Source organism: Saccostrea cucullata, unplaced genomic scaffold (genome assembly GCF_032062105.1).
Source record: "Saccostrea cucullata isolate Sc308-1 unplaced genomic scaffold, CSIRO_AGI_Scuc_v1 ctg730, whole genome shotgun sequence".
Lineage (NCBI taxonomy): Eukaryota > Metazoa > Mollusca > Bivalvia > Ostreida > Ostreidae > Saccostrea > Saccostrea cuccullata.
The window spans coordinates 1-25,134 of NW_026924322.1; the positions used below are offsets into that span (position 1 = coordinate 1).

Genomic DNA, 25,134 nt, shown 5'->3' on the forward strand with positions numbered 1-25,134 from the left:
TAAATAAATATGAACAAGCATATTGAAAAGTATAAAACATTGTAAACTCTTGTAGAAATAAAACCAGACGCACTGATAGGAGACCTATCCGTGAATGTATTTCTGTCATAATAATGATGAGCACTTCGTGCCCGACGAAATTTAATATAACATACTTAATATTCAATTTATTTATCAAATAAACACAAGAATTAAAATTATAAGTTGTTCACAGTGTTTTTGTTTAAAAAAATAATCTGCTACGTAATTGTAATATAACTCTTTGTCGCGTTTGACGACCAGGTATCAGTCGTCAGAGCTACGTACAGTATCAACTTGAACTTGATCAAGTTCTCCTAACAGAGCGGATTTACGATTTTCGTACACTTTTTCGATCCTAGATTTTATGATATTACGGGACGATATTTTGTAGTTTGGTGCAACAATGGACATCAGTTTTTTTTTAAGCCTTTGCTTCAACCAGTTGAATTGGGCATGTAATATCGCACGTGTAATATCATCCGCTCTTTTCCGGAGAATTTACGGCTTCTCGGAGAAATGACAAAATTATCTAATTTATTTAAACATAGTGGATCTTAAATGATGTTCAGTGAAAACAAATAATTAAAGCCAAACAAAAAATAAGGGAAGAAGACAGCCGAAGGTGAGAAAAGCCAGGTACCCAAGGTGCTTGGTCATGATAATTACTGTATAAACACTGCCACAGGCGATAACGGTCAGTTAGAGTTGTAGGAAACCTGTATGTACAAGTGCAATGAGCATTTTACGTTTTAAAACAGATTGTTTATTTCATGAATAAATAAGCTGAGAAATATTCAAAAATATACATCCGAGTAACCGAGTACCAATTTTAGTATTCGATACTCGGACGTTCGATCGAGTACCCGGTTAACCGGGTACTTGTTGACATCCCTAATAAAATGTAAAAAAAAAAAATTCACAAGTGTAACTATTCAATTTCTCTTCATCAATAGAATCAAATCCCCAGCCCACATTTTTTCCTCCAAAACCATGAAAAATTTGAAACCCCCCACAAAATGATGTGATTTTCCAATCCTTACCTCTGTGGCCAGCCTGAGTACAAACATCGGGAGGCCCTCCATGTTGGGGAGATAGTTATTAAGCAGGAGGGGCAGCGTACAGAGATTTCCCTTCTGTAATTACACAATCATCAAATACTTGATTTATGAAAGTGAAATATATGGAGAAAGTGAATAGTATGCAAGCTCAAAAGTTCTTTAGACAATACAAATTTGGAGCAGAGAAATCACGGATGATCAGGTGCCATGAAGGAGTGAGCATCCCCTGCGGACAGGCCAACCCCATCATGTGTTCCTTGTCATGATCGGGAAATAACGGAAAAATCCATTTATAATTCAGTGTAAATCATGGCCTAACAATTAGTATGAAAACCTCAGTCAACATTTGACTCAATGATAAATTGTTTTTGCTGACATGGTCAATATCGACCATACAACTTTTTATCAGCCCACTAACAATCAATTACATATGCTAAGGGTCACCATTCCTCTGTTTACTTAACATGAATAAAATGCATAAAATTGCAGTTTTAACTTCAAATTGACAGAAATGTTCTTTTAATCTCAACAATAATGATCTTTTATCAAAAAGAGAGTTATCTCTCTTGTAACAAGGTCAAAGAATGTTGAATTCTTCAGAAATGATTACCTCTCCTGACCAACTAGCTAAATGGTGGAGCGACAAGATCATCAAAATTTTGAATTTAATGTACCACCCTACCCTATGGCTGATTTGTACTTTTTTGGACAGATGTATTGTCAAGCAATAATTTTTGCCCGGTCGTAGAAAATTCTATGGTCAAATTTTTAAATAATAGGAGATTAAAGATCAATAAATGAATTCTGACCATAACATTGAATATATAAGGAAAAGTTCAAGAAATTCATAAAAAATAATATAAATTTGTATAGGAATTTTATTTATTCTGTCAATATATTGATTTCATGGAAAAAGAACGAAAATTTGAATAAAAAACGTCCTTTTGTCTGTCTGTAAAGTTAAATATTTGTCTTAAGTATTTTTATTTAAACTTTAAAGATTTAATGCAAATGGACATGTTATTCTTAACGTAACAATCACGTAATATTTAGTACATAAAGTAAAGAAAAATAAAAACAAGAACAACACCACCCATCATCAACCCTCCCCCCCCCCCCCACCAATTTAAAGACGGAATATGACTAACTTTCACATTTTGTTGTTCAGATGTAGATTCATTATTTTTAAAGAAATTGTTTGACACTCTTTTTTTTTAGCAGTTTAAGTAATAATTCTTCTAGTGGTCACCCATGCTCTCTCACTGGATTTCGGTATTCCGGTCTAAGCGTTTACTCATAAATTCCGCGGACTACATAGTAAGGATTTAGGGGTTAAGAAAGATTTTTAACACGTATTGGTGATAAAGTTGCAATTCTTGAAAAGGGGTGAATACTTTATATTAATGGCGTTATGCATTTGTTAGAGCTGTAATCTCTAATCATTGGATTACATGTGTATCTTTTTTTCTTAAATTTGCAAGAATATGTTTCATTTGAAATCTATATGGTGCAAAAGAGCTAAAAGTAATGATAGCTGATCTTTTAAAAAGATACTTTACATGTAGGTGGGTAGATAATGATTAGAACAGAGCAAAATGTTTATCACGTCGCAATATCCACATTAAATGCATGACGTTCATGGGATTTTTTAATCTGCTAACTGAAAACTTTATATCTTGAATTTTTTTTTAAAAGCCTGACATTTAACAGTCCTGAAAAGAATGTCATTCAATTTTGGCAGTATGTAAATGATGAAATGCATAAACAAATTGTGTATCCCTTAGTTTTAATAATGAAAACTCCATGTGTTTTCTATAGAAAACACTGAATATATTTGTGAAGGAAATATGAAATAGTTTCTGTAAAGAGAAGGAAAGTCCTTCAGATGAAATACTAAACTCGTTCTTCTATTTCTGTTTCATACAAATTAGTTTTGCGTTAATCTGTATTGCTTATGATGCAGAAAGGCGATATCCAATCATGCAAGATATCTTGTTCAAACAGGAATGTAAAGGAAAATTGAAATGCTTGTCCTTTACATTTGTTAAATTGATAAAAACAACAAAACTTTCAAATGCTCAATAACTAAAATTCAAACTGAATATAAGCCTTAATTTATTAAAAGTAGGACCTAATTTAATATACATAACAATATTCTGATTGATGGGGCCACTATCACAGGCATGATGGGATTCTATACATCCATTTCCGTTGCACAAAACATTTTAGAACAAGTAGAATACAAGACTTAGAGAGAAGATATCCTTAAAAAACGTTGAGTTTATGTGATCACAAATCATTGTCTCATTAATATCTTTCTACATATTAAGTAAATATTCGTTATTCATAGCATGAAATAATTGTTTTATAGTTGAAAGTAACACAGTTTCTATAACAAAACATACGATTATTAAAAGGAGGTGGGACAAATAATATGATTACAGATTAATTTTGCATTGTAAATTTAGATACCTGCAACTATCCTATTATGCACAAATTACTATTTTTTTTATTCAATGATTTAGCTTTGATTTGAAAAAGAATGATATCAGCGAGTAAAATAAACGAATTAAATACCACCCCCCTTTTCACTTTCATCGCAAGTTTAAAAAAAATTTTGACTTGAGAAAACTCTACAACCAGGCGAAAATGTATGAGGAGGGATGTCTCTTTTATAAAATATAACTTTCAGCTGTAGGGTATGCCGGTCCATTAAACTCGAAAACTATAAGCATCTTTTTCTAGTTTTGTCACTCCACTAAACAAGAGGCCCAGGGGCCACAGCGCTCACCTGAGCACATTGGCTTGGAAAAAACACATATCAGATCAGAAATGAAAGTTTATCAGGAGGGGGGGGGTCTTGAATTTTAACCCCCAAGAGGTTCATGATTAGAACAAACTTGAATCTACAATACCTGAAGATGATTCCATATTAATATCACTAATCATAGCTTTGAAGTACTTGGAAAGATGATTTTAAAAGGTTTCCCTATTAATCCCTATATAAAACTTTGGTCGGCCATTTTGGCCCCACCCTAGCCCCAGAGATCATGATTTGAACAAACTTGAATCTACAGTACCTGAGGATGATACCACATGAGTTTCATCTTTCCTGGCTCAGTGGTTCCTGAGAAGAAGATTTTTAAAGATTTTTCCTATATATTCCTATGTAAAACTTGGGCCGGCCATTTTGGCCCCGCCCTAGCCCCAGAGATCATGATTTGAACAAACTTGAATCTACACTACCTGAGGATGATTCCACATGAGTTTCATCTTTCCTGGCCCAGTGGTTCTTGAGAAGAAGATTTTTAAAGATTTTTCCTATGTATTTCTATGTAAAACTTGGGTCGGCCATTTTGGCCCCACCCTAGCCCCGGGGGTCATGATTTGAACAAACTTGAATCTACAGTACCTGAGGATGATTCCACATGAGATTCATCTTTCCTGGCCCAGTGGTTCTTGAGAAGAATATTTTTAAAGATTTTTCCTATATATTCCAATGTAAAACTTGGGTCGGCCATTTTGGCCCCACCCTAGCCCTGGGGGTCATGATTTGAACAAACCTGAAACTAAAGTACCTGAGAATGATTCCACATGAGTTTCATCTTTCCTGGCCCAATGGTTCTTGAGAAGAAGATTTTTAAAGATTTTTCCTATATATTTCTATGTAAAACTTGGGTCGGCCATTTTGGCCCCACCCTAGCCCCGGGGGTCATGATTTGAACAAACTTGAATTAACATTACCTGAGGATGATTCCACATGAGATTCATCTTTCCTGGCCCAGTGGTTCTTGAGAAGAAGATTTTTATAAAGATTTTTCTTATGTATTTCTATGTAAAACTTGGGTCGGCCATTTTGGCCCCACCCTAGCCCCGGGGGTCATGATTTGAACAAACTTGAATCTACAGTACCTGAGGATGATTCCACATGAGATTCATCTTTCCTGGCCCAGTGGTTCTTGAGAAGAATATTTTTAAAGATTTTTCCTATATATTCCAATGTAAAACTTGGGTCGGCCATTTTGGCCCCACCCTAGCCCTGGGGGTCATGATTTGAACAAACTTAAATCTGCTCTACCTGAGAATGATTCCACATGAGTTTCATCTTTCCTGGCCCAATGGTAGGGATGTGCGATTCTATCGATATACCGGTATATCGCGATTTTTTGTTGCGTGATACGTATCGTGATACGGAGACCTAAATACCGGTCTTTAGGTACATATTATAACGTCCAGAAATTATTCATTTATTTGTTCTATCTTTCAAATTACAATTACAGAAAGTATCAAAAATGTTGTAAAAAGTGAAAAGAACCGCATCTTACCATCCAAACATATTTGATTTTATATATATAAAAATTTCAAGAAAGTAGAATTTTGTTTTTCTAGCATATTTTTTGAAATATTAATGACTTTTCATATAAAATCATTGTAAAAACTGTTTTTAAAAATATCATGATTTTATCGTGATATTGTGGGAAAAAATCGTGATATATCGCGATACGAAATTTTTGGCGATACCCATCCCTACCCAATGGTTCTTGAGAAGAAGATTTTTAAAGATTTTTCCTATATATTTCTATGTAAAACTTGGGTCGGCCATTTTGGCCCCACCCTAGCCCCGGGGGTCATGATTTGAACAAACTTGAATTAACATTACCTGAGGATGATTCCACATGAGATTCATCTTTCCTGGCCCAGTGGTTCTTGAGAAGAAGATTTTTAAAGATTTTTCTTATGTATTTCTATGTAAAACTTGGGTCGGCCATTTTGGCCCCGCCCTAGCCCCAGGGGTCATGATTTGAACAAACTTGAATCTACAGTACCTGAGGATGATTGCACATGAGTTTCATCTTTCCTGGCCCAGTGGTTCTTGAGAAGAAGATTTTTTTAAAATGCCATTAATTTTGCTTTAATTCATAATTATCTCCCCTTGGAAAAGGACGTGGCCCTTCATTTGAACAAACTTGAATCCCCTTTACCCAAGGATGCTTTGTGGCAAGTTTGGTTGAAATTGGCCCAGCGGTTCTTGAGAAGAAGTCGAAAATGTGAAAAGTTTACAACGACGACGACGACGACAACGACGACAACGACGACAACAACGACAGACAACGGACAAATTTTGATCAGAAAAGCTCACTTGAGCCTTTGGCTCAGGTGAGCTAAAAATGGCCCGAATCAAGATTTTTTTTATCTCCAGGAAACAATTTTCCTTTTAAGGTCTGACGACACGTTCCTCAAGTAATTTTTTTTGTATCTCCTCGTTATAAAGAGTTCCAATAAAACAATCCGGATTTATACCGAAATCGGTTTCAAAAATTATATTTGATTATGCCCCTTTTTGCGCTCTTTTGCAATTGGAGATAAATTTGTAATTTGTTTACAATGGAGACACCGCGAAAAAATCGCGGTAGAAATGGAAAATTTATTTCTAATCAAATGCTAAGGAAGACAAATGTTTTAGAAGAAAACAAGCAGAGAAATAAAGAAGTTGGCAAAGGTAAAAAATCTTTATTATATGTATATATGAAATAATGAATCGTATTCTGGCGATTCTTCCCAGAACAAGACTGTATCACAAGCACACCAGGTTAGATCATTCCTCATACACTTGTCTATTTGAAGAAATAAATATGCTATATTTGATTTAATAAATTTACCACACAATAAGGACATATTTTCTTACTATATAAATATATTTTGAACAGATGATGTCATTGTGTCTCACCCACAACAAGAAGCAAACGACATGGACGAGCCTGTAGGATTTCATGACTGTATCACAAGCACACCAGGTTAGATCACTCCTTATACACGTATTTATTTGAAGAAATACATATGCTATATTTGATGTAATAAATTTACCACACAATAAGGACATATTTTCTTACTATATAAATATATTTTGAACAGATGATGTCATTGTGTCTCACCCACAACAAGAAGCAAACGACATGGACGAGCCTGTAGGATTTCATGACTGTATCACAAGCACACCAGGTTAGATCACTCCTCATACACGTATTTATTTGAAGAAATACATATGCTATATTTGATTTAATAAATTTACCACACATTTAGGACACATTTTCATACTATATAAATATTTTGAACAGACGATGTCAGTGTGTCTCACTCACAACAAGAAGCAAACAACGTGGACGAGAATGTACGATTGCATGTACCATACTATCTGGATGAGCATGACTATGCACAGAGAGAAGATGAAGTAGACACTGAATTTATCCTTGTTGATGATGATAGTAGTAAAAGTGATAAACAGATAGAATGGTTCACAGGAAGACGTGTAATAGAATTAGGATATGTTGTGAACAAACTCATTGAGGGCTGTAACTTTTGTAGACATCCCTTGAAATTAACTGATATTTGTGGTGAAGTGAGATATGGCCTTGGTTCATTACTGCGAATAAATTGTAAAAAGTGCAACAAAGTGACTTCTGTTCCAAGTGGAAAGAGACACTCACAATTGGATGACCATGCCAGCAGAGCATTTGATGTAAACACAAAGCTAGCTTTAGGTGTGTATGAGATCTCCATCAAAGGTATAATTTTCACCACATAATCTGATAAAAGGATAAAAGAAAATATGTAATTTACTGTCATATCACTTGCACAAGTATTAAATTTGTTTTTGTAGGAATGCTACATGCAGGCATAGGGGAGAAAAAGGTATCCATGCTCTTGAGTGTATTGAATATTCCTCCTCTTTCTCACACAACTTTAAAATGTAAAGAGAGAGAAGCTGGTAAAGCCGTAGAAGACGTTGCAAGGCAAAGTTGTGATTCTGTGGTTACTGCAGAGAGAGAATCTTCTAGGTACACAGCATAAATTAAACCATGATTGCAAAAAGCAATGTATTTTAAAATTAGTATAAAAGCAATGCAAATTTATTTCATAATTTATGATATGTCTAATCCAAGGCATAAAATGAAATTGCAGATAATACTTCAACAACTATATACACTGAATACTGTGCATATACATAAACGGACATACCGTATCCAATAGTATTACACATAAAAATATAAAGTAAATTATCATTGAAAATGAGATGTTCAATTGCATTTTTAATGTAATTTTAGGCTGTTGACTCTAGCCAAAGTCAATCTAATAATAAGATTTATCCTGATGATATGTATTTTGTATTGTAGTAATAATGATGAGTTGATGGTGTCATTTGATGGTGGATGGCAGAAAAGGGGATCAGGGCGTTCTTTTTCAAGTTTATCTGGTAAGTCCTATTGAAAGATATGAGATAATGTATTCAAATAATACAAAGTCTATTTTCACATGTTTGACAAAGGAAATACATATAATTTATATTATTATACCTCTGTTTATTTTTTCTATATAAAAATAAGACGAATAAACATGCTATTTTTTCTAAACAGTCTCTACCGTGAAATAGTTTTTGTGCTATTTGCCCATGGTGAATAGTCCTCAAACTATTCAACAGCAGCATTCCATTTCCCTCCCTTTTCATCTCTGAAAATTTCTGATTTTACATGGATTGTGACGTATATATTATGACATAACAAAAGTAAAGTCAGCATCGGTGTAATAAAACAACTATTTACTGACTACGAGGACAATAGCAAGTTCATCGTCCCCCTCGACAGCAAACTATTTCCCTCGGCTGCAACTCGGGACATAGTTTGCTGTCTTGGGGGACGATAAACTTGCTATTGTCCTCATAGCCAGTAAAAAGATGTATAATATTACAGTGAAATTCATATGTAAGTTTATATTTCTAGGTCATGCAGCAATGATAGGTAGAGAAACCGGCAAAATAGTAAATTTTGCAACACGCAATGGATACTGCAGAATATGTCATCATGCAGATAAAACAGGGAAGGCTCCATCAACTCACGACTGCCGTAAAAACTGGACGGGGAGTTCCAAAGCTATGGAGCCAGACATGTGCATTGAAATGCTAAAAGATCTAGGCGAAAAGGAGGCTCGTGTTGGAACCATAATCATGGACAATGATACTACCACCATAGCAAGAGCAAGAACTGAGGTAAACCCAGCTTTGAAGAAACAAAGTGACAAAAATCACACACTGAAACAGTTTACGAACAAATTGTATGACTTGAAAAAGTGTAAAAACTATAAGGAACTAAATCCTAAGACAATAAGTCACTTATCAAAGTGCTTCAAATATTGTGTCAGCCAAAATCAACATGACATAGATGGTATGAAGAAAAACTTGGAGGCCATATCCAAACATGTATTTGGTGATCACAGCGTGTGTGGATCTTGGTGTGGGTATCTTTCATCACCGACAACGTACAAACCCCTTCAGTTGCCATACCACCGCTATCTAGCAGACGAAGGATTGAAAGTTGATCTGACATCCATAGTTGACTTTTACATTTCACAGGCTGATAGATTGGTGGATTTAGGAAGTACCCAGCCCAATGAAAGTTTCAATAATACAGTGGCAAGCAAGACACCTAAATCAACATTCTACTCTGGCTCAGAGAGCAACGACTTTAGAGTAGCTGCAGCGGTTGCACAAAAAAATTTGGGTCATCAATATATATTACAGGTAAATTGGAAAATAATGTTTATTCTAGAAGGATCATTACTTTTTCATATAAATTCATTGAAATCACTGAAATTATGAATTTTCTTTTCAAATACACTTTCTACATCAAGTTGTGATTATAACCACATCATTGTTTTGTGAAATACTATATTTAGCGATGTTACTTGAAATATTTAGCTTGAAATATGATTACATGTATTAGAAATAGATTGTGAAGCTTTTTTATTTCAGGTAAATGAAAAATTGTTTCTTTCACCTGGGAAAGTGACCAGCAAAATTGCCATGAAAACAGACTTGAAAAGAAAAAAAGACAAAGACAAAGAAGACACAGAAGAGTACAAGAAAAGAAGAGCCTTGAAAAAAGCTGAGAGCAAGAAAAGTCAAGAATCAGCAGCAGTGAAAGAGGGGATCACATATGAAACTGATGCCGACATCAATAATAATGTAGACAACAGCATTACAGAAATACCCCCTCCTCTCACCAAACCCATCCCAACACCCATAGCAGCTGGGCAGCATACATTTGTATACTTTGACTTAGAAACAACAGGTCTTGGTAAATATCATCATACATGCATTTCCATGTAAAAATTGTGCCTGAATCATGATGTGAAGAATTGATGATAAAAATGCATTTGACTTCTAATAATTATTTCATGTTGTCTTTTTCAGATAAAGATTGTGAAGTAACACAGATTGGAGCTTGTACTGATGATAAAACCTTTTCCCAATATGTCACTCCTCCAACAAAACCAATCTCTGCTTCCGCTACAGCCGTGACTGGACTAGCCATCAGAGACAACATCATGTACAAGAATGGACACCAAGTTCACAGTAAGACAACCGAGGAAGCTTTTCAGTCATTTATTGATTGGATGAAGCAATTTACAAACATTATATTGGTTGCTCACAATGCAGTGTTTGATTCCAGAGTCATTGTGCGTTTATTTCATTCCGCGGGACTGTGTGCCAGTGACTTCTTTATTGGATTTACCGACACACTGCCATTATGTAGGGAATTCATCCCAGGTAGAAAATCCTACAAGCTGACAGATCTAGCTAAAGACATATGTAGTAGGCATTATGATGCCCATGATGCTCTGTCTGATGCTCAGACCTTACAAGAACTGATGTCATGTGTAAAAGCTTCATCTGATATGATGCTCAAACATAGTTTTACCACTCAGTTTGTTTTTGAAAACAACTCTTTTGCAGATTTGACCAGCAGAAATTTATGTTCTTTACAACATCTTGTAGACAGCAATGTATTGTCAAAATTCACTGCAAACAAAGTTGCATCATCTGGCCTGCATTTTCAGCATCTTTGTCTTGCCCATCAGAGAGATGCAGTAAATGGAATAAAGTATGTATTGTCTGACAAACATGCAACAGGTAAAGTGAGAGTTACTACAAATTCTAGAATTATTTCTTCTCTTCAACAGTATTTTATGAATTTGAAATGAATTCTTGAATACAACACAATGTACATGTATTGTAAATCAGTCATATTTTCTTATGGTATGTGCATTTATTTATATTTGAATGTTATGACATTTGATTCCCTTATTATATTGAACAGGGATGTGAATAAAAATTGTTTTTGACAACAGCCTATTTTGTCTTCTTCATAAAGAGAGATAACTCAAGGACAGGTTGAAACTCATGAAAAATGATAATTATTTTTCAAATTTCAATAGCCTTATAATATACCAAATTCAATGAATATTATTTATTCTTATTTTGAAAATGCTTACAATTTAGAATAAATATATATATGTGTGTACCAAAAATTGTAATTTCAGCAATTCAAGTGATTTTCAATAGGATTATATAGGAAATTCCATCTTCTGGTATCTTGCACAAATGCCTGGTAATGTACCCTAATTTTTTGCTAGCAAGCTTGTCAAAGTAGCAGTAAATCAAAAACAAATTCCTGGAAAAAGTTATATAAAATTGAGGAACGTGTCGTCTGACCTTAATTCCTTATCTTCTCATCCCATACCTTTGTTGAAATTTTTCTGAGAAAATATTTTCCCACCTACCTATTATTTTGATCCTGAGTTAGGAGGAGGCAAACAAACATTATCTTAAAGATGGTCTGAATTACAGTCATTTTAAGCTCTTTGTAATCTTAATTATAAAATGCTCAGTGATCACCCACCTGGTCAATTTCCATAGAGAAGTAATCGGACAACATCTCTGCTTTTGAGGTTAAGAAATCCACGATGTACTGAGCAAGGTCATGCTTTGGACCATCCGCCTCCGTCCAGCCGCTCTCTTCTAGGTCAAGGGCAAGCATAGCAAGGTCGTATATAGGAGCCGGCTCCTGGGGGAAAAGGAATAAAATTTTAAGGAAATTTTCAAAATCATTTCTTTTTCACCACAATTTAATTTCCTTAACTGTATGAATCTATGAGATTCTATCAAATTAGGATTGAAGAAATAACTAGCTGCAGAACTGAAGCTCTCTGTTTGAGAAAATTCGGACAGACAAAAGCAGAGAGCTACAGATCCAAGCATTGTAAAAACCTTGTATTTACGTTGCCACTTTTTTTGGTCGCTCACTTCTGGTTTCTTGCAAGTTATGCTTTTCCCTCATTACAGGAATGGTATCTGATAATTTACCATACATTTTACTCCAATTTATGCTGGATTTCCAACATGGAAGTCAGAATGCAAATTTTTTTAAACTGACATTCAAAAATCATATACCAGGTAGGGCTGTTTGGGACCATTGAAAAGTAAATAAAGTATCAAGAATAGGAGTAAAATACATGCTTAATTATCACATATCATTCTTACAGCTGGGGAAAGTAAAAAATAAAAGAAATGATATCCGAAGTGAGCGACAAAAAAGCAGCAGCGTAAAACGAAGGTTTTAACAACACTTGGATCCGTAGCTCTCTGCAATATCTGTCCGAATTTTCTAAAGCAGAGAGCTTCAGTTCTGCAGCTAAGAAATTACTTGCTATGAAGTGTACAATATTTACAACCACAATACTTACTGAAAGTCGGAGTATTCCAAAGTTTCCAAAATCAAATATCATCAACTGGTAGAAAAGTTCACGACTGAAAAGAAAGATTTCTTTTATTGGCATAATCGCTCCAGCAATGCCTACACATCTAAAGAAGGACTACAGAGTAAAAATGATGAAGACAAGTAATAATGCTAACAGTACATTTGATCAGTTTATATTTCCCATAATGCTCTACTCTTGCTTCTGTTGTAATTCCCTTACCTTAGTTTGGTTGTGTTTACTAGGTAGAGTTTTGTCTGATGCTGCATCAAGGAGAATTCTTCATTCACACACCCCACAAACTTGTGGAACTGGAACATCTCTCTCAGATCTACAAATGTTTTTAAATTGGATGATAAGACCTTTGAAAATGCCGAGAAAATGTCAGAGGTCATCAATGAATGAAACAATGTCCTTCTTAACATTTATAAATGACCTTGACCTGCTACAAAACTGTCTTTTGACCCTTGGTGATGGGTAAAATAAGATGGTCAAGGGGAGATAGGGATAAAAAGTTTCAATTGGGTTGAAGCTTGTTTTTAGGAGTAAGAAATGAAAACTGACTTTTATGCATATTTTCTTTGATGTCTTCCTGAAGTGTGAGAACACTGGTGAGCTTCACAGGCCTCCTCTTCTGCTGGGAACCACAACAGGGTAATACCATTCTATAAATAGCACAACTGGGTAATACCATTCTATAAATAGTAAACAACTGAGGCCTACTCCACAGAGCAAGCACATGCACACCTTTCTATTGGAGGTATAAGGGATTTTGGCAAGCGCTCGCAAACGTTCACTCTGTTGAACTGTTGAAAAGGCCTCTGGATAATACAATACTTTTACTTACTAGCAATACAAATCATTCAATACATTATTTCGTTTTTTCTACTTTGATTATACACTCATTACTCAAATGTTTTCTTCTTCAAGTTTATTTAACATGCCAACTACTTCTATTAATCAATGATAATCAAACAGAAAAAGTTACAAATCCCTCTGATTTTCACAAGGAGCATGTATTTCTTATTTAATATCAGATTTCAGATTTCATGTGTCTGGTATTCATACTTACACATCACCACTGGGTGACGTCTCCATCTGGTTGTCTTCAGGCTGGGTGGTGCCTTTAGGGACATCTTCAGTGGTGGTGCTTGTGGTGGCAGTGGCACCACCTGGGTTGACCGGTTTCATGAAAGCGTCCAGCTTCTGTTCTCTGCTGTCCGTTCTGACCATGTGATGGGCATATGTCTTCTCTGTTCCTAAAAGCAGAGAAATTCTTCTACAATTTTAGCTTATAATGGACAGACTTACAAATCACTTCAATCCTTTTCTACAATTTTTCAACAATTTCAATGCTTTAAGGATACAAATTTTCTTTTATTTTTTGGTGAAAGATGTTCTAGTCTGTGACATATTAAACACTTTATCACAATTTATCACTGTTTAAGCAATAAATTATTCTTTGCTGACTGAAGTTTTTCATACTAATTGTTAGAACATTATTCACATGCAATGAATTGACGGATTTTTCTGTTATTTCCTAAGATCATGTCAAGAACACAACGGGTGTGAACGGTCGGCAGGGAATGCTCACTCCTCCATGGCAACTGATCCCATCTCTGGTGTTTTGGAGGTCCGTTTTTGCTCTGCTCTTATTTTGTATTGTTTAATGGACTTCTGAGCTTGAATACTGTTCGTTATCTCCAGATATTTCATGTAAAGTTTAAATTTCTGATCAGTTGATAAGTACAGCTTCATCAATCAATCAATTATGTATAGCAGTTCTCAATGTACACTGAACTTGTCTTGATTACAATGCAACGTTTTATTCTGTCTGCTCCATGAGTTTACATAGACAAATATCACATGAAAATCTCTGAAATACAATACGTGCAATGTCACAGCAGTTCACCTTACTTTGACATAAATATATCATAAAATGGTCTGCCTAAAAAATGGGCAATACTCAATACTAATAAAATTTCGAAAGAAAACCCTGCACTTCAGATGCAAAGTTTTAAGTTCCTGAACTATAACACAGATTTTAAGAATGTATTCAATTCTCCCACTTAGATTCTATACTTTTAAAAATAAAATTTTGAACAAGAAAAACAATCAGATGTTCTTTTATCATAAGAGCTCTTTTTCCCCTTCAAGTTGCATACTAGATACATTTCTGATCTAAAGTGGTACAATTACTGGTGTCCATGCCCCTTGAAATATTCTGTTTTTTCAATCCACTTAAGAACAGCTAGTGCACAAAAGCATCTTCCTTTCATCTTCATATAAAATGAATCAAAACCAAATTGCTAGCCAATGAGTACTACTGGAGATAGAATTCAGCAGGTGAGTTTCTTTACATATAGTTAAATCGATAGAAAAAACAATTGCCTTACACAGGTATTAGAGTTGGGTATTGCGAGTGAAAACCATATTGCGATATATTGCAATATTTTACGTTGAATATTGCAATATATTGCGATATATTGTAGATTAATTATCATTAATAAATTTGTGCAGAAAGTTTAAAATGCTGTCAAGTTCAAAGACTATTTGAATTTTTCTATAAATTTTAAAGGAGGTGGGTGATAAGACATTAATAATTATAACTTTTAATCAAATACCAGGTAAAATATTAAAACAAAATGTACTCATTTGATGTATTTTCAAACTGAAAAAAAAAATTATGCATAGTATATTCTCTATACGTTTTTTTTTTTTTTTTGGGGGGGGGGGGGGGGTGGTTGTTTTATTGAAAAAGCTTTAAAAAATGTAACTTAATGATTTAAACAATATATGCTATATGGAAATTTTATGTGGTCACAGAATAAAATTAAAGCCAGAAAGAAATTGTGACCTATTTTCGAGCGTTTGGTGTTTTAGTCTTACCCGACCTAATTTCACATTTCATGTATGACGTACGATCAGGAACTGCATTGGCCTATTTCTATTGTTTTAATATACAATAACATGCTCCTGGTATAGCATGAAGGTGTTTAAAAATGGTATGAAACTTGTTTTAAAAATAACAAGAGGCCCAGGGGCCACATCGCTCACCTGAGCAATTGGCTAGGAAAAAGCACACATCAGATCAGAACTAAAAGTTTACTGAAGAGGGGGGGGGGGGGGGGGGGGAGTGTTGAATTTTAACCCCCCAGGGGGCCATGATACACTACCTGTGGATGATTCCCTATAAATATCACTAAGCATGGCTTTGAAGTACTTGAAAAGAAGATTTTTAAAGGTTTCCCTAGATATTCCAATGTAAAACTTTTATCGGCCATTTGGCCCCACTCTCCTGCCGGGGGTCATGATTTGAACAAACTTGTATCTACACTACCTGGGGATGATTCCACATGAGTTTCATCTTTCCCGGTCCAGTGATTCTTGAGAAGAAGATTTTTAAAGATTTTCCCTATATATTCCTATGTAAAATTTTGATCGACCATTTTGGCCCCACCCTACCCCCGGGGGTCATGATTTGAACAAACTTGAATCTACACTACCTGAGGATGATTCCACATGAGTTTCATCTTTCCGGGACCAGTGGTTCTTGAGAAGAAGATTTTTTAAAAAATGTCATTAATTTTTCTCTAATTCATAATTATCTCCCCTTGGAAAAGGGCTTGGCCCTTCATTTGAACAAACTTGAATCCCCTTTACCCAAGGATACTTTGTAGCAAGTTTGATTGAAATTGGCCCTGTGGTTCTTGAGAAGAAGATGAAAATGTGAAAAGTTTACAACAACGACAACGCCAAAGAGGACAACGATGACGACGACAACGACAGACAACGGACAAATTTTGATCAGAAAAGCTCACTTGAGCCTTTGGCTCAGGTGAGCTAATAAAAAGCAACACTGTATCAAGAGAAAACATGGATGGCCATATACATGTATTTGTAATATGTATCTTGAACTTAACATGTAGATTCCATGAGATTTTGAGAACCACAGTACACATGGTATACACCATGTAAAAATGTTTTATATATTTTCTTTCTTAATAATTATATTTAAAAGTCGTTTTATTAATTATCAATTTTATTTTAAAGATATTTAAAATTGCGACAGTGAATGAAAAGCTTCCTCTCTCTCTTTTCTCTCTATCTGCCTCTGAAACCTGACGAAGAATTTTTTTAACTAGATTGAAAAGGCCTGGGGAAGTTACAAGTATTATTTCAGCAGTTTCTATAATAAAGGAGGTTTTTATATATTTTTATAGATATCATGAGATACCGGTATCTGATTTTCATATTGCGATATATTATCGTGGTGGATAATACCGCAATATACCGATATACACCCATTCTCAATATAAGGGCTCAAACAATGTCGCCTCATTTTCATTTAGAAGAAATACCACTGATGTAATTTTCAAATCAACATTATAAATAGTCATATAACATTGAATAAGAATTCATATAATTATTGATCTAAAAGGGTATTTAAGGAGTTCCAAATTCAAATGTAGTAGCGTATTTGAAATGTACGTTACTGTCGCCGAGGCAAATATTATGCTGAATCCCCTCTGTGTAATATGCAGTTTTGATTATCAAGTAAAAAATTTCTGATAAGTTAAGCCTTGTATCATATATATTTCTTTTCATAACAATAAATACATTTTCTTTGTGATAAAAAATCATTTTTATTGTGCAATGTCCCTGTCGCTTAATTCTATTTCAACCACATTACAAGCAAACACAAAGATTATACACCTGATAGTTTTTTCTCCTTTATTTATTGATGGGCTAAATTTGAAATTTCAAAGGATTATTTACTCATACTTAGATAATGTAACATGAAATTGAACAATTTGAGCAACTTTTATAAATATGTTTACGGAATGAAAGACATTTTCAATCGTAGAGATAAGAAAGAAATGTACGTTACACTATATTCTTCCATTAAGAATATATATTAAGTATAAAATATGAGACGACTCTGAGTAAGCAACCCCTTGTACCCTGTAAACTGGCAAAGACGTTTTGCTTAGCACAATTAAAAATTATTTTTTACATGAAAAGTGATCATTTGAAATGTACGTTACTGAAATGTATGTTACCATGAAATTCGAATTAAGTGAATCTCGCACGAATTTTCATGTATTCTCATACTTTCACATACTCGAATGTGTACACAAAGGAAAGTTGCAAAGGTTGGAGGTCGGTTTAATCCTAAAATTAATGAAAAGAAACGTTTTTGTTGAGGAAAAAATTTATATTAAGGTCATTTATATGTAATATAATTTTGATACCTGATATATATTTCTGAATACGAAACCTGTACGATGCATTTCTTATGATATGCAAGTTCAAATAGTATCAATATATTGAGTGTCTAACGTATGCTTGTGGAAGAGAATTGATTTTTATATTTGAAATGTACGTTACGTATGGTAACGTACATTTTGCGTATTTCTAACTGGCATTTTTTTTTTTAAATTTAGTCAATGAATTGCGTTTACACGAGTGAAACAAAATAATCATTACAATTCATTTGACAACTGACCATATCAAGCCATCTAACTGCACCCCCAATCCTCGTAAATGTGGTAGACTGTTACCACATGCTAGAAAATTTATTTCTAAGCGTCTTAAATTCATCTTTGGCAACTTTTTGCAGTTTGTTTACTTTTAATATGCGACTTTTCGTCAATAGTCATTTAATTGTTGTTGATAATTCAAAACAAGGTATGCATAGGCTTATAATTGGTTAAAAACAAAAAACAAAACCAAAAAAAAAAAAAAAAATAAATAAATAAATAAATATACGCAAAACACAAGACGGTCACGTACATTTCAAATACTGAAAGGCACACAATACTCAGTTTTGTTTGAATCATTGCATTTTGGGTTATATTTTTCCAGATCTGCTGAAAAGCACGTATGTTTGTGTTTTGACAAACGATGTTGCAGCATACTAAATGAAATTGTTAACAAGACTGTCGATGGATATATTCGGAATAGATTTTGATCATTTATGTTAAGTTTCAATGGCCAAACACGAGCATTTGTTGGATCATAGCAAAATATGTCTTACTCTTATTTGTTTTTGTCTGTACCCTTGCACAAAGGTAGAAGAAGGGTATGGAGATAACAAACACTATAGACGTAACTACGCTACGGTGTCAATTTTAGCGGAACAGCACAAAAGAATGGTTGAACTGAAGTGGAGGGGACTCTCCAATAATATGTGAAATGAACGTTACCAAAGTGACGTGACATTCATGTAGTTGATGACAAATAACCTCGTTTGTTACATGATGATTTCTTATATTACTGCGTTAAAACGTTCATTGAAATGATTTTCATGTCAATAATTTTTTTTTCAATATTTACTTACATATTATTACAAGTTTGAAATGTACGTTACCTACTCATATTCTGAGGCAATCGTGTCTTTATAGTGGTGATTGTGACATATAACACAATGTGATTACATAGAGAATCTATTTTGGAGTAAACTGAAACAAAACGATGAATTTTTAGATGAATTTTAACCTTTTTTTTCATACAGAAATAAATCATGAAATGTACGTTATATTCACGTAGTTTTCTAAATCGGCATGGATATATGTTAAAAAAGACAGTAACTATAAAATAGAATTTTACTACATGTACATGTTAAGTTCCAGTATCTATAGAAAATGACAAGATTCCAAACTGATCGCTCTAAACAAAACAGAGAGAAGAATTTAAAGCATATATTATATAAGAATGTTTTTATACATCTGGATCAAAGAGTTACCTTTGTTTTTTGAAAGGAAAAATAAAATGCACGTTCGTATGCCGAGAGAATATGTTGCTGACAGAGTTGGTAGGATGTGCTGGTGTTAAGATGAGATATTCCAATTGTGATTTTTAATGACTACATTTTTTCTGTAGACCTTTTTGGACATTGCAGAAAGAGTAACGTACATTTCCAGCTACATTTCTGAATAAAATAACCCCCTACTTCAACGTCTTGTCATTATTCCATGCATTAAAATTTGATGAAAAAAAGGTTGTAACAAAATCTTCAGATATTTTCTTTCAAAGGTAATTGATAGAATAATTGTAATCTTGAACTTCATTTTTTTAAAAATCAGAGTGGCATTTGTGCCCTTATATTGAGAATGGGTGATACTGGTAATATTGCACAGCCCTAACAGGTATATTGGTAATAATGATGTCATTGGCACTTGATCTTAAATTTGGTTTCCCTATAGCTAAGAATCTTTGCAGATATGCAAGCAATCTGATTAAAATCAGATCAGATTGATATGCAAGGTACATATAGAACTAAACGAGATCCATAAACGTTTCCTTTCAATAAATGGGTTATATCCCTTAGACTTTTTTCCATTTCAAACATTCTGATAGCAATGCTCTTATAAAAGATTTTCTGTAAAGCAAAAATTCTCTCAACTACCATACTGATTTAGCTATGGAAGCATGCAATAAACATTTTCTCAATAAATCAACTTTCAAACCTATGTAAAATCATTTTAACTACCAGGGCATGACAAAATCGGCTTTAATATCCTTCAAAAATTATTCTTATAGAAAGATGCATGCTTTCATTTAAGTGACGTACATAACAATTTTGGGAATTCCAAACAGTTTGACAAATGTCTGCCTTATTACAACATTACTGTACAAAAGATGTATCTAACTCCCTGCAGCTACTTTAATGATCTATTCTATTAAATTTAGCAAGACCCCTAAACACTTTTCCTGCTGTTTTTTCTAAAGATAAATACCACAAACTTAATCAATATAAAGCCAATGCAAAATTCCCATTCATAGGATGAGCACTTCAAGAGGGGATGAAATTAGGTCATCTACTATGAATATACTGTAATTACATTTGTATATATATCAAGATTTATTAATATGACCATGAATTGAGGTATCTTTGGTCTCAAGTGTTTACTTAAAGCATTGTGAAAAATATGTGTAAAATATACTTAAGAGGAATTTTTCAGCTCTGAAAATAGATACACTTAGCTATTGATGAATAAATCATTGAACCATCATTGAGTACCTAATTATCAGTATTGCCCCCCCCCCCCCCAAACACATACATGGTAAAGATAAGTTGGAAATGATAAAGACATGAAGATTTTAACTTAATGTAAACATACCACAATTCTCTAAGTCTGACAATAATAGATTTAATTTCTATAAATATTCTTACCACCACTAGATTTAGAAGAATTTGGATCCTCCTCCTTACTGTCTAAGGATACAGGTGCTCCTGGTAGCAATGCCTACAGAGAAAATTTCCTCATTAATGATTTAAAATCTCTCAGCTAATTAATCTGCAAGCAGCTGAATTTGCACAATTAGCTGATATAATTTTTTTTTACAAAAATCACCAGGATCTATAAATGGTGGGATGGTCAACTTTTTACAGGTAGTTCAATATTTTAATAGATCAAGATTTGTGTTCATGCAGTAAAACTCTCATTTATTCACTGAAGCTAACCCAATGTACAGCAGTTAGTATGAATAGGCCAATGGGTATTTCTTGACCTGTGTGCATTAAATTAGATGTGTGCAGTAAATCTAGACCAAAACAAATTACACCTGAATTATAACAGTAAATCTAACCTGTGTTATGTAAACACTTATGTTATGTAAAGATTTACATATGATTTATAGACTACATGTGTAAATGGATCTAGATATGAATGTATATAGTTAATCTAGACCTGTGCACTGTACATCTAGACCCATGTACTGTAAATCTAAAGACCTGTGTACTGTAAATCTAGAATGTGTAATGTAAATCTATTGACCTGTGTAATGTAAATCTATAGACCCGTGTACTGCAAATCTATAGACCTATGTACAGTAAATCTATAGACCTGTGTACTGTAATCTAGACCTGTGTGTTGTAAATCTAGACCAATGTAATGTAAATCTATAGACCTGGGTTCTATAAATCTATAGACATGTGTACTGTAAATCTATAGACCTGTGTACTATAAATCTAGAATGTGTACTGCAAATCTATAGACCTATGTACTGTAAATCTAGACATGTGTACTGTAAATCTACAGACCTGTGCACTGTTAATCTATAGACATGTGTACTGTAAATCTAGACCTGTGTGCTGTAAATCTAGACTTGTGTATTGTAAATCTAGACCTGTGTACCATAAATCTATAGACATGTGTACTGTAAATCTATAGACCTGTGTTGTGTAAATTTACAGACCTGTGTAATGTAAATCTAGACCTGTGTACAGTAAATTTAGACCTGTGTACTGTAAATCTATAGACCTGTGTACTGTAAATCTATAGACCTGTAAACTGTAAATCTATAGACCTGTATACTATAAATCTGGATCTGTGTACAGTAAATCTAGACTTGTGTATTGTAAATCTATAGACCTGTGTACTGTAAATCTATAGACCTGTGTAATGTAAATCTATAGACCTGTGTAATGTAAATCTATAGACCTGTGTACTGTAAATCTATAGACCTGTATACTGTAAATCTATAAACATGTATACTATAATTCCAGACCTGTGTACAGTAAATCTAGACCTGTGTACTGTAAATCTAGACCAATGTACTGTAAATCTAGAACTGTGTAATGCAAATCTATAGACCTGTGCACTGTAAATCTATAGACCTGTGTAATGTAAATCTATAGACCCGTGTAATGTAAATCTATAGACCCGTGTAATGTATATCTACAGACCTGTGTACTGTAAATCTATAGACCTGTGTAATGCAAATCTATAGACCTGTGTAATGTAAATCTATAGACCTGTGTACTGTAAATCTATAGACCTGTATACTGTAAATCTATAGACCTGTGTACTGTAAATCTATAGACCTGTGTACTGTAAATCTATAGACCTGTGTACTGTAAATCTATAGACCTGTGTACTGTAAATTTACAGACCTGTGTAATGTAAATCTAGACCTGTGTACAGTAAATTTAGACCTGTGTACTGTAAATCTATAGACCTGTGTACTGTAAATCTATAGACCTGTAAACTGTAAATCTATAGACCTGTATACTATAAATCCGGATCTGTGTACAGTAAATCTAGACTTGTGTATTGTAAATCTATAGACCTGTGTACTGTAAATCTATAGACCTGTGTAATGTAAATCTATAGACCTGTGTAATGTAAATCTATAGACCTGTGTACTGTAAATCTATAGACCTGTATACTGTAATTCTATAAACATGTATACTATAATTCCAGACCTGTGTACAGTAAATCTAGACCTGTGTACTGTAAATCTAGACCAATGTACTGTAAATCTAGAACTGTGTAATGCAAATCTATAGACCTGTGCACTGTAAATCTATAGACCTGTGTAATGTAAATCTATAGACCCGTGTAATGTAAATCTATAGACCCGTGTAATGTATATCTACAGACCTGTGTACTGTAAATCTATAGACCTGTGTAATGCAAATCTATAGACCTGTGTAATGTAAATCTATAGACCTGTGTACTGTAAATCTATAGACCTGTGTACTGTAAATCTATAGACCTGTGTACTGTAAATCTATAGACCTGTGTACTGTAAATCTATAGACCTGTGTACTGTAAATCTATAGACCTGTGTACTGTAAATTTACAGACCTGTGTACAGTAAATCTAGACCTGTGTACAGTAAATTTAGACCTGTGTACTGTAAATCTATAGACCTGTGTACTGTAAATCTATAGACCTGTAAACTGTAAATCTATAGACCTGTATACTATAAATCCGGATCTGTGTACAGTAAATCTAGACTTGTGTATTGTAAATCTATAGACCTGTGTACTGTAAATCTATAGACCTGTGTAATGTAAATCTATAGACCTGTGTAATGTAAATCTATAGACCTGTGTACTGTAAAACTATAGACCTGTATACTGTAAATCTATAAACATGTATACTATAATTCCAGACCTGTGTACAGTAAATCTAGACCTGTGTACTGTAAATCTAGACCAATGTACTGTAAATCTAGAACTGTGTAATGTAAATCTATAGACCTGTGTACTGTAAATCTATAGACCTGTGTAATGCAAATCTATAGACCCGTGTAATGTAAATCTATAGACCCGTGTAATGTATATCTACAGATCTGTGTACTGTAAATCTATAGACCTGTGTAATGCAAATCTATAGACCTGTGTAATGTAAATCTATAGACCTGTGTACTGTAAATCTATAGACCTGTATACTGTAAATCTATAGACCTGTGTACTGTAAATCTATAGACCTGTGTACTGTAAATCTATAGACCTGTGTACTGTAAATCTATAGACCTGTGTACTGTAAATTTATAGACCTGTGTACTGTAAATCTCTAGACCTGTGTACTGTAAATCTATAGACCTGTATACTATAAATCCAGACCTGTGTACAGTAAATTTATAGACCTGTGTACTGTAAATCTCTAGACCTGTGTACTGTAAATCTATAGACCTGTATACTATAAATCCAGACCTGTGTACAGTAAATCTAGACCTGTGTACTGTAAATCTAGACCAATGTACTGTAAATCTAGAACTGTGTAATGTAAATCTATAGACCTGTGTAATGTAAATCTATAGACCTGTGTAATGTAAATCTTCAGACCTGTGTACCATAAATCTAGACCTGTGCACTGTTAATCTATAGACCTGTGTACTGTAAATCTATAGATCTGTGTTCAGTAAATCTAGACCTGTATACTGTAAATCTATAGACCTGTGTACTGTGAATTTAAATCTTTGCACTGTATATCTAGAACAATGTACTATAAATCTTGTACTGTAAATCTAGACCTGTGTACTGTAAATCAAGACCTGTGTACTGTGAATCTAGACCTGTGTACTGTGAATCTAGACCTGTGTACAACAGGGGACAATTTTTTTTAAAAGAACTTATGACTAAGATCAAAATTTCTTTATTTACATTGATTTGAAAATTGTTTTTAGATCTTTTTTAAAAAGAATTTCACAAGATTTTTTATGCTAGCATTTTTCAAAGAACATTATTAATTTTACAATTAACCAAGATTTGGTCTTAGTCATAAGTTCTTTTGTAAAAGGGGCCCCAATTTTACAATTTCTTTGATAGAATGTAACCTGTGTATAATAAGTCCTGCTCGTGTTTGCTCCCAGAAGTTTGGTTTCTATAGCTGACTGAATGCTGGCAATGATGGCCTCCTCATGAAGAAAATGAACCTCGTGTTTTGTAGGGTGTACGTTGACATCTACATTCTGAGGAGCAATTTCTAAACTGAAAATATAAAACTTAAAATTAGTGTAATGCTCTCTAAAGACTATATACTTAAGATTCCTAAATATATATAAGAAACAAGTTACTGCATCATTTCACAATAAGTACCATTAGCAAAATTTATCTACTTCCTTTAATTTATACTTAGTCCTTCCACTATATAGTAAATATTCTATAATCAGGATCCACTGGTTTCATACAAATTTGCCAAATAAGACAGTTTTGATTACCGTAAAT

At 33.8% G+C, this 25,134-nt stretch overlaps 2 protein-coding genes across 2 annotated transcripts in view; one reads left to right on the forward strand and one right to left on the reverse strand.

Annotated features, from left to right (window-relative positions):
- Positions 1-1,061: 1,061 nt before the first annotated feature.
- Positions 1,062-25,134, reverse strand: part of LOC134266208 (DNA mismatch repair protein Mlh1-like) — a gene marked incomplete at its 3' end in the record, with an annotated part of 91,794 nt that continues 67,721 nt past the window's right edge. Inside the window, exons 10-17 of the mRNA XM_062748439.1 lie at positions 24,744-24,897; positions 20,848-20,920; positions 13,741-13,927; positions 13,233-13,333; positions 12,891-12,999; positions 12,657-12,720; positions 11,813-11,977; positions 1,062-1,154 (exon numbers count right to left, since the gene is read on the reverse strand). Of these exons, the coding sequence (XP_062604423.1) occupies positions 1,062-1,154; positions 11,813-11,977; positions 12,657-12,720; positions 12,891-12,999; positions 13,233-13,333; positions 13,741-13,927; positions 20,848-20,920; positions 24,744-24,897 (946 nt within the window). The remainder of the gene's footprint in view (positions 1,155-11,812; positions 11,978-12,656; positions 12,721-12,890; positions 13,000-13,232; positions 13,334-13,740; positions 13,928-20,847; positions 20,921-24,743; positions 24,898-25,134) is intronic.
- LOC134266204 (uncharacterized) lies at positions 6,657-11,148 on the forward strand. The gene is made up of 7 exons (XM_062748435.1): positions 6,657-7,079; positions 7,196-7,642; positions 7,738-7,915; positions 8,252-8,331; positions 8,855-9,651; positions 9,883-10,207; positions 10,324-11,148. Exons 1-7 carry the CDS (start codon positions 7,034-7,036, stop codon positions 11,112-11,114), a joined length of 2,664 nt encoding a protein of 887 aa, XP_062604419.1. The 5' UTR covers positions 6,657-7,033; the 3' UTR covers positions 11,115-11,148.

Excerpts from the sequence above, each read along its gene's own strand:
- LOC134266204 (XM_062748435.1), top strand. The coding sequence starts at position 7,034 with ATGGACGAGCCTGTAGGATTTCATGACTGTATCACAAGCACACCAG. Across the intron at positions 7,080-7,195 it reads CTGTATCACAAGCACACCAG|ACGATGTCAGTGTGTCTCAC; the intron begins GTTAGATCACTC and ends TATTTTGAACAG. Across the intron at positions 8,332-8,854 it reads TTCTTTTTCAAGTTTATCTG|GTCATGCAGCAATGATAGGT; the intron begins GTAAGTCCTATT and ends TTATATTTCTAG.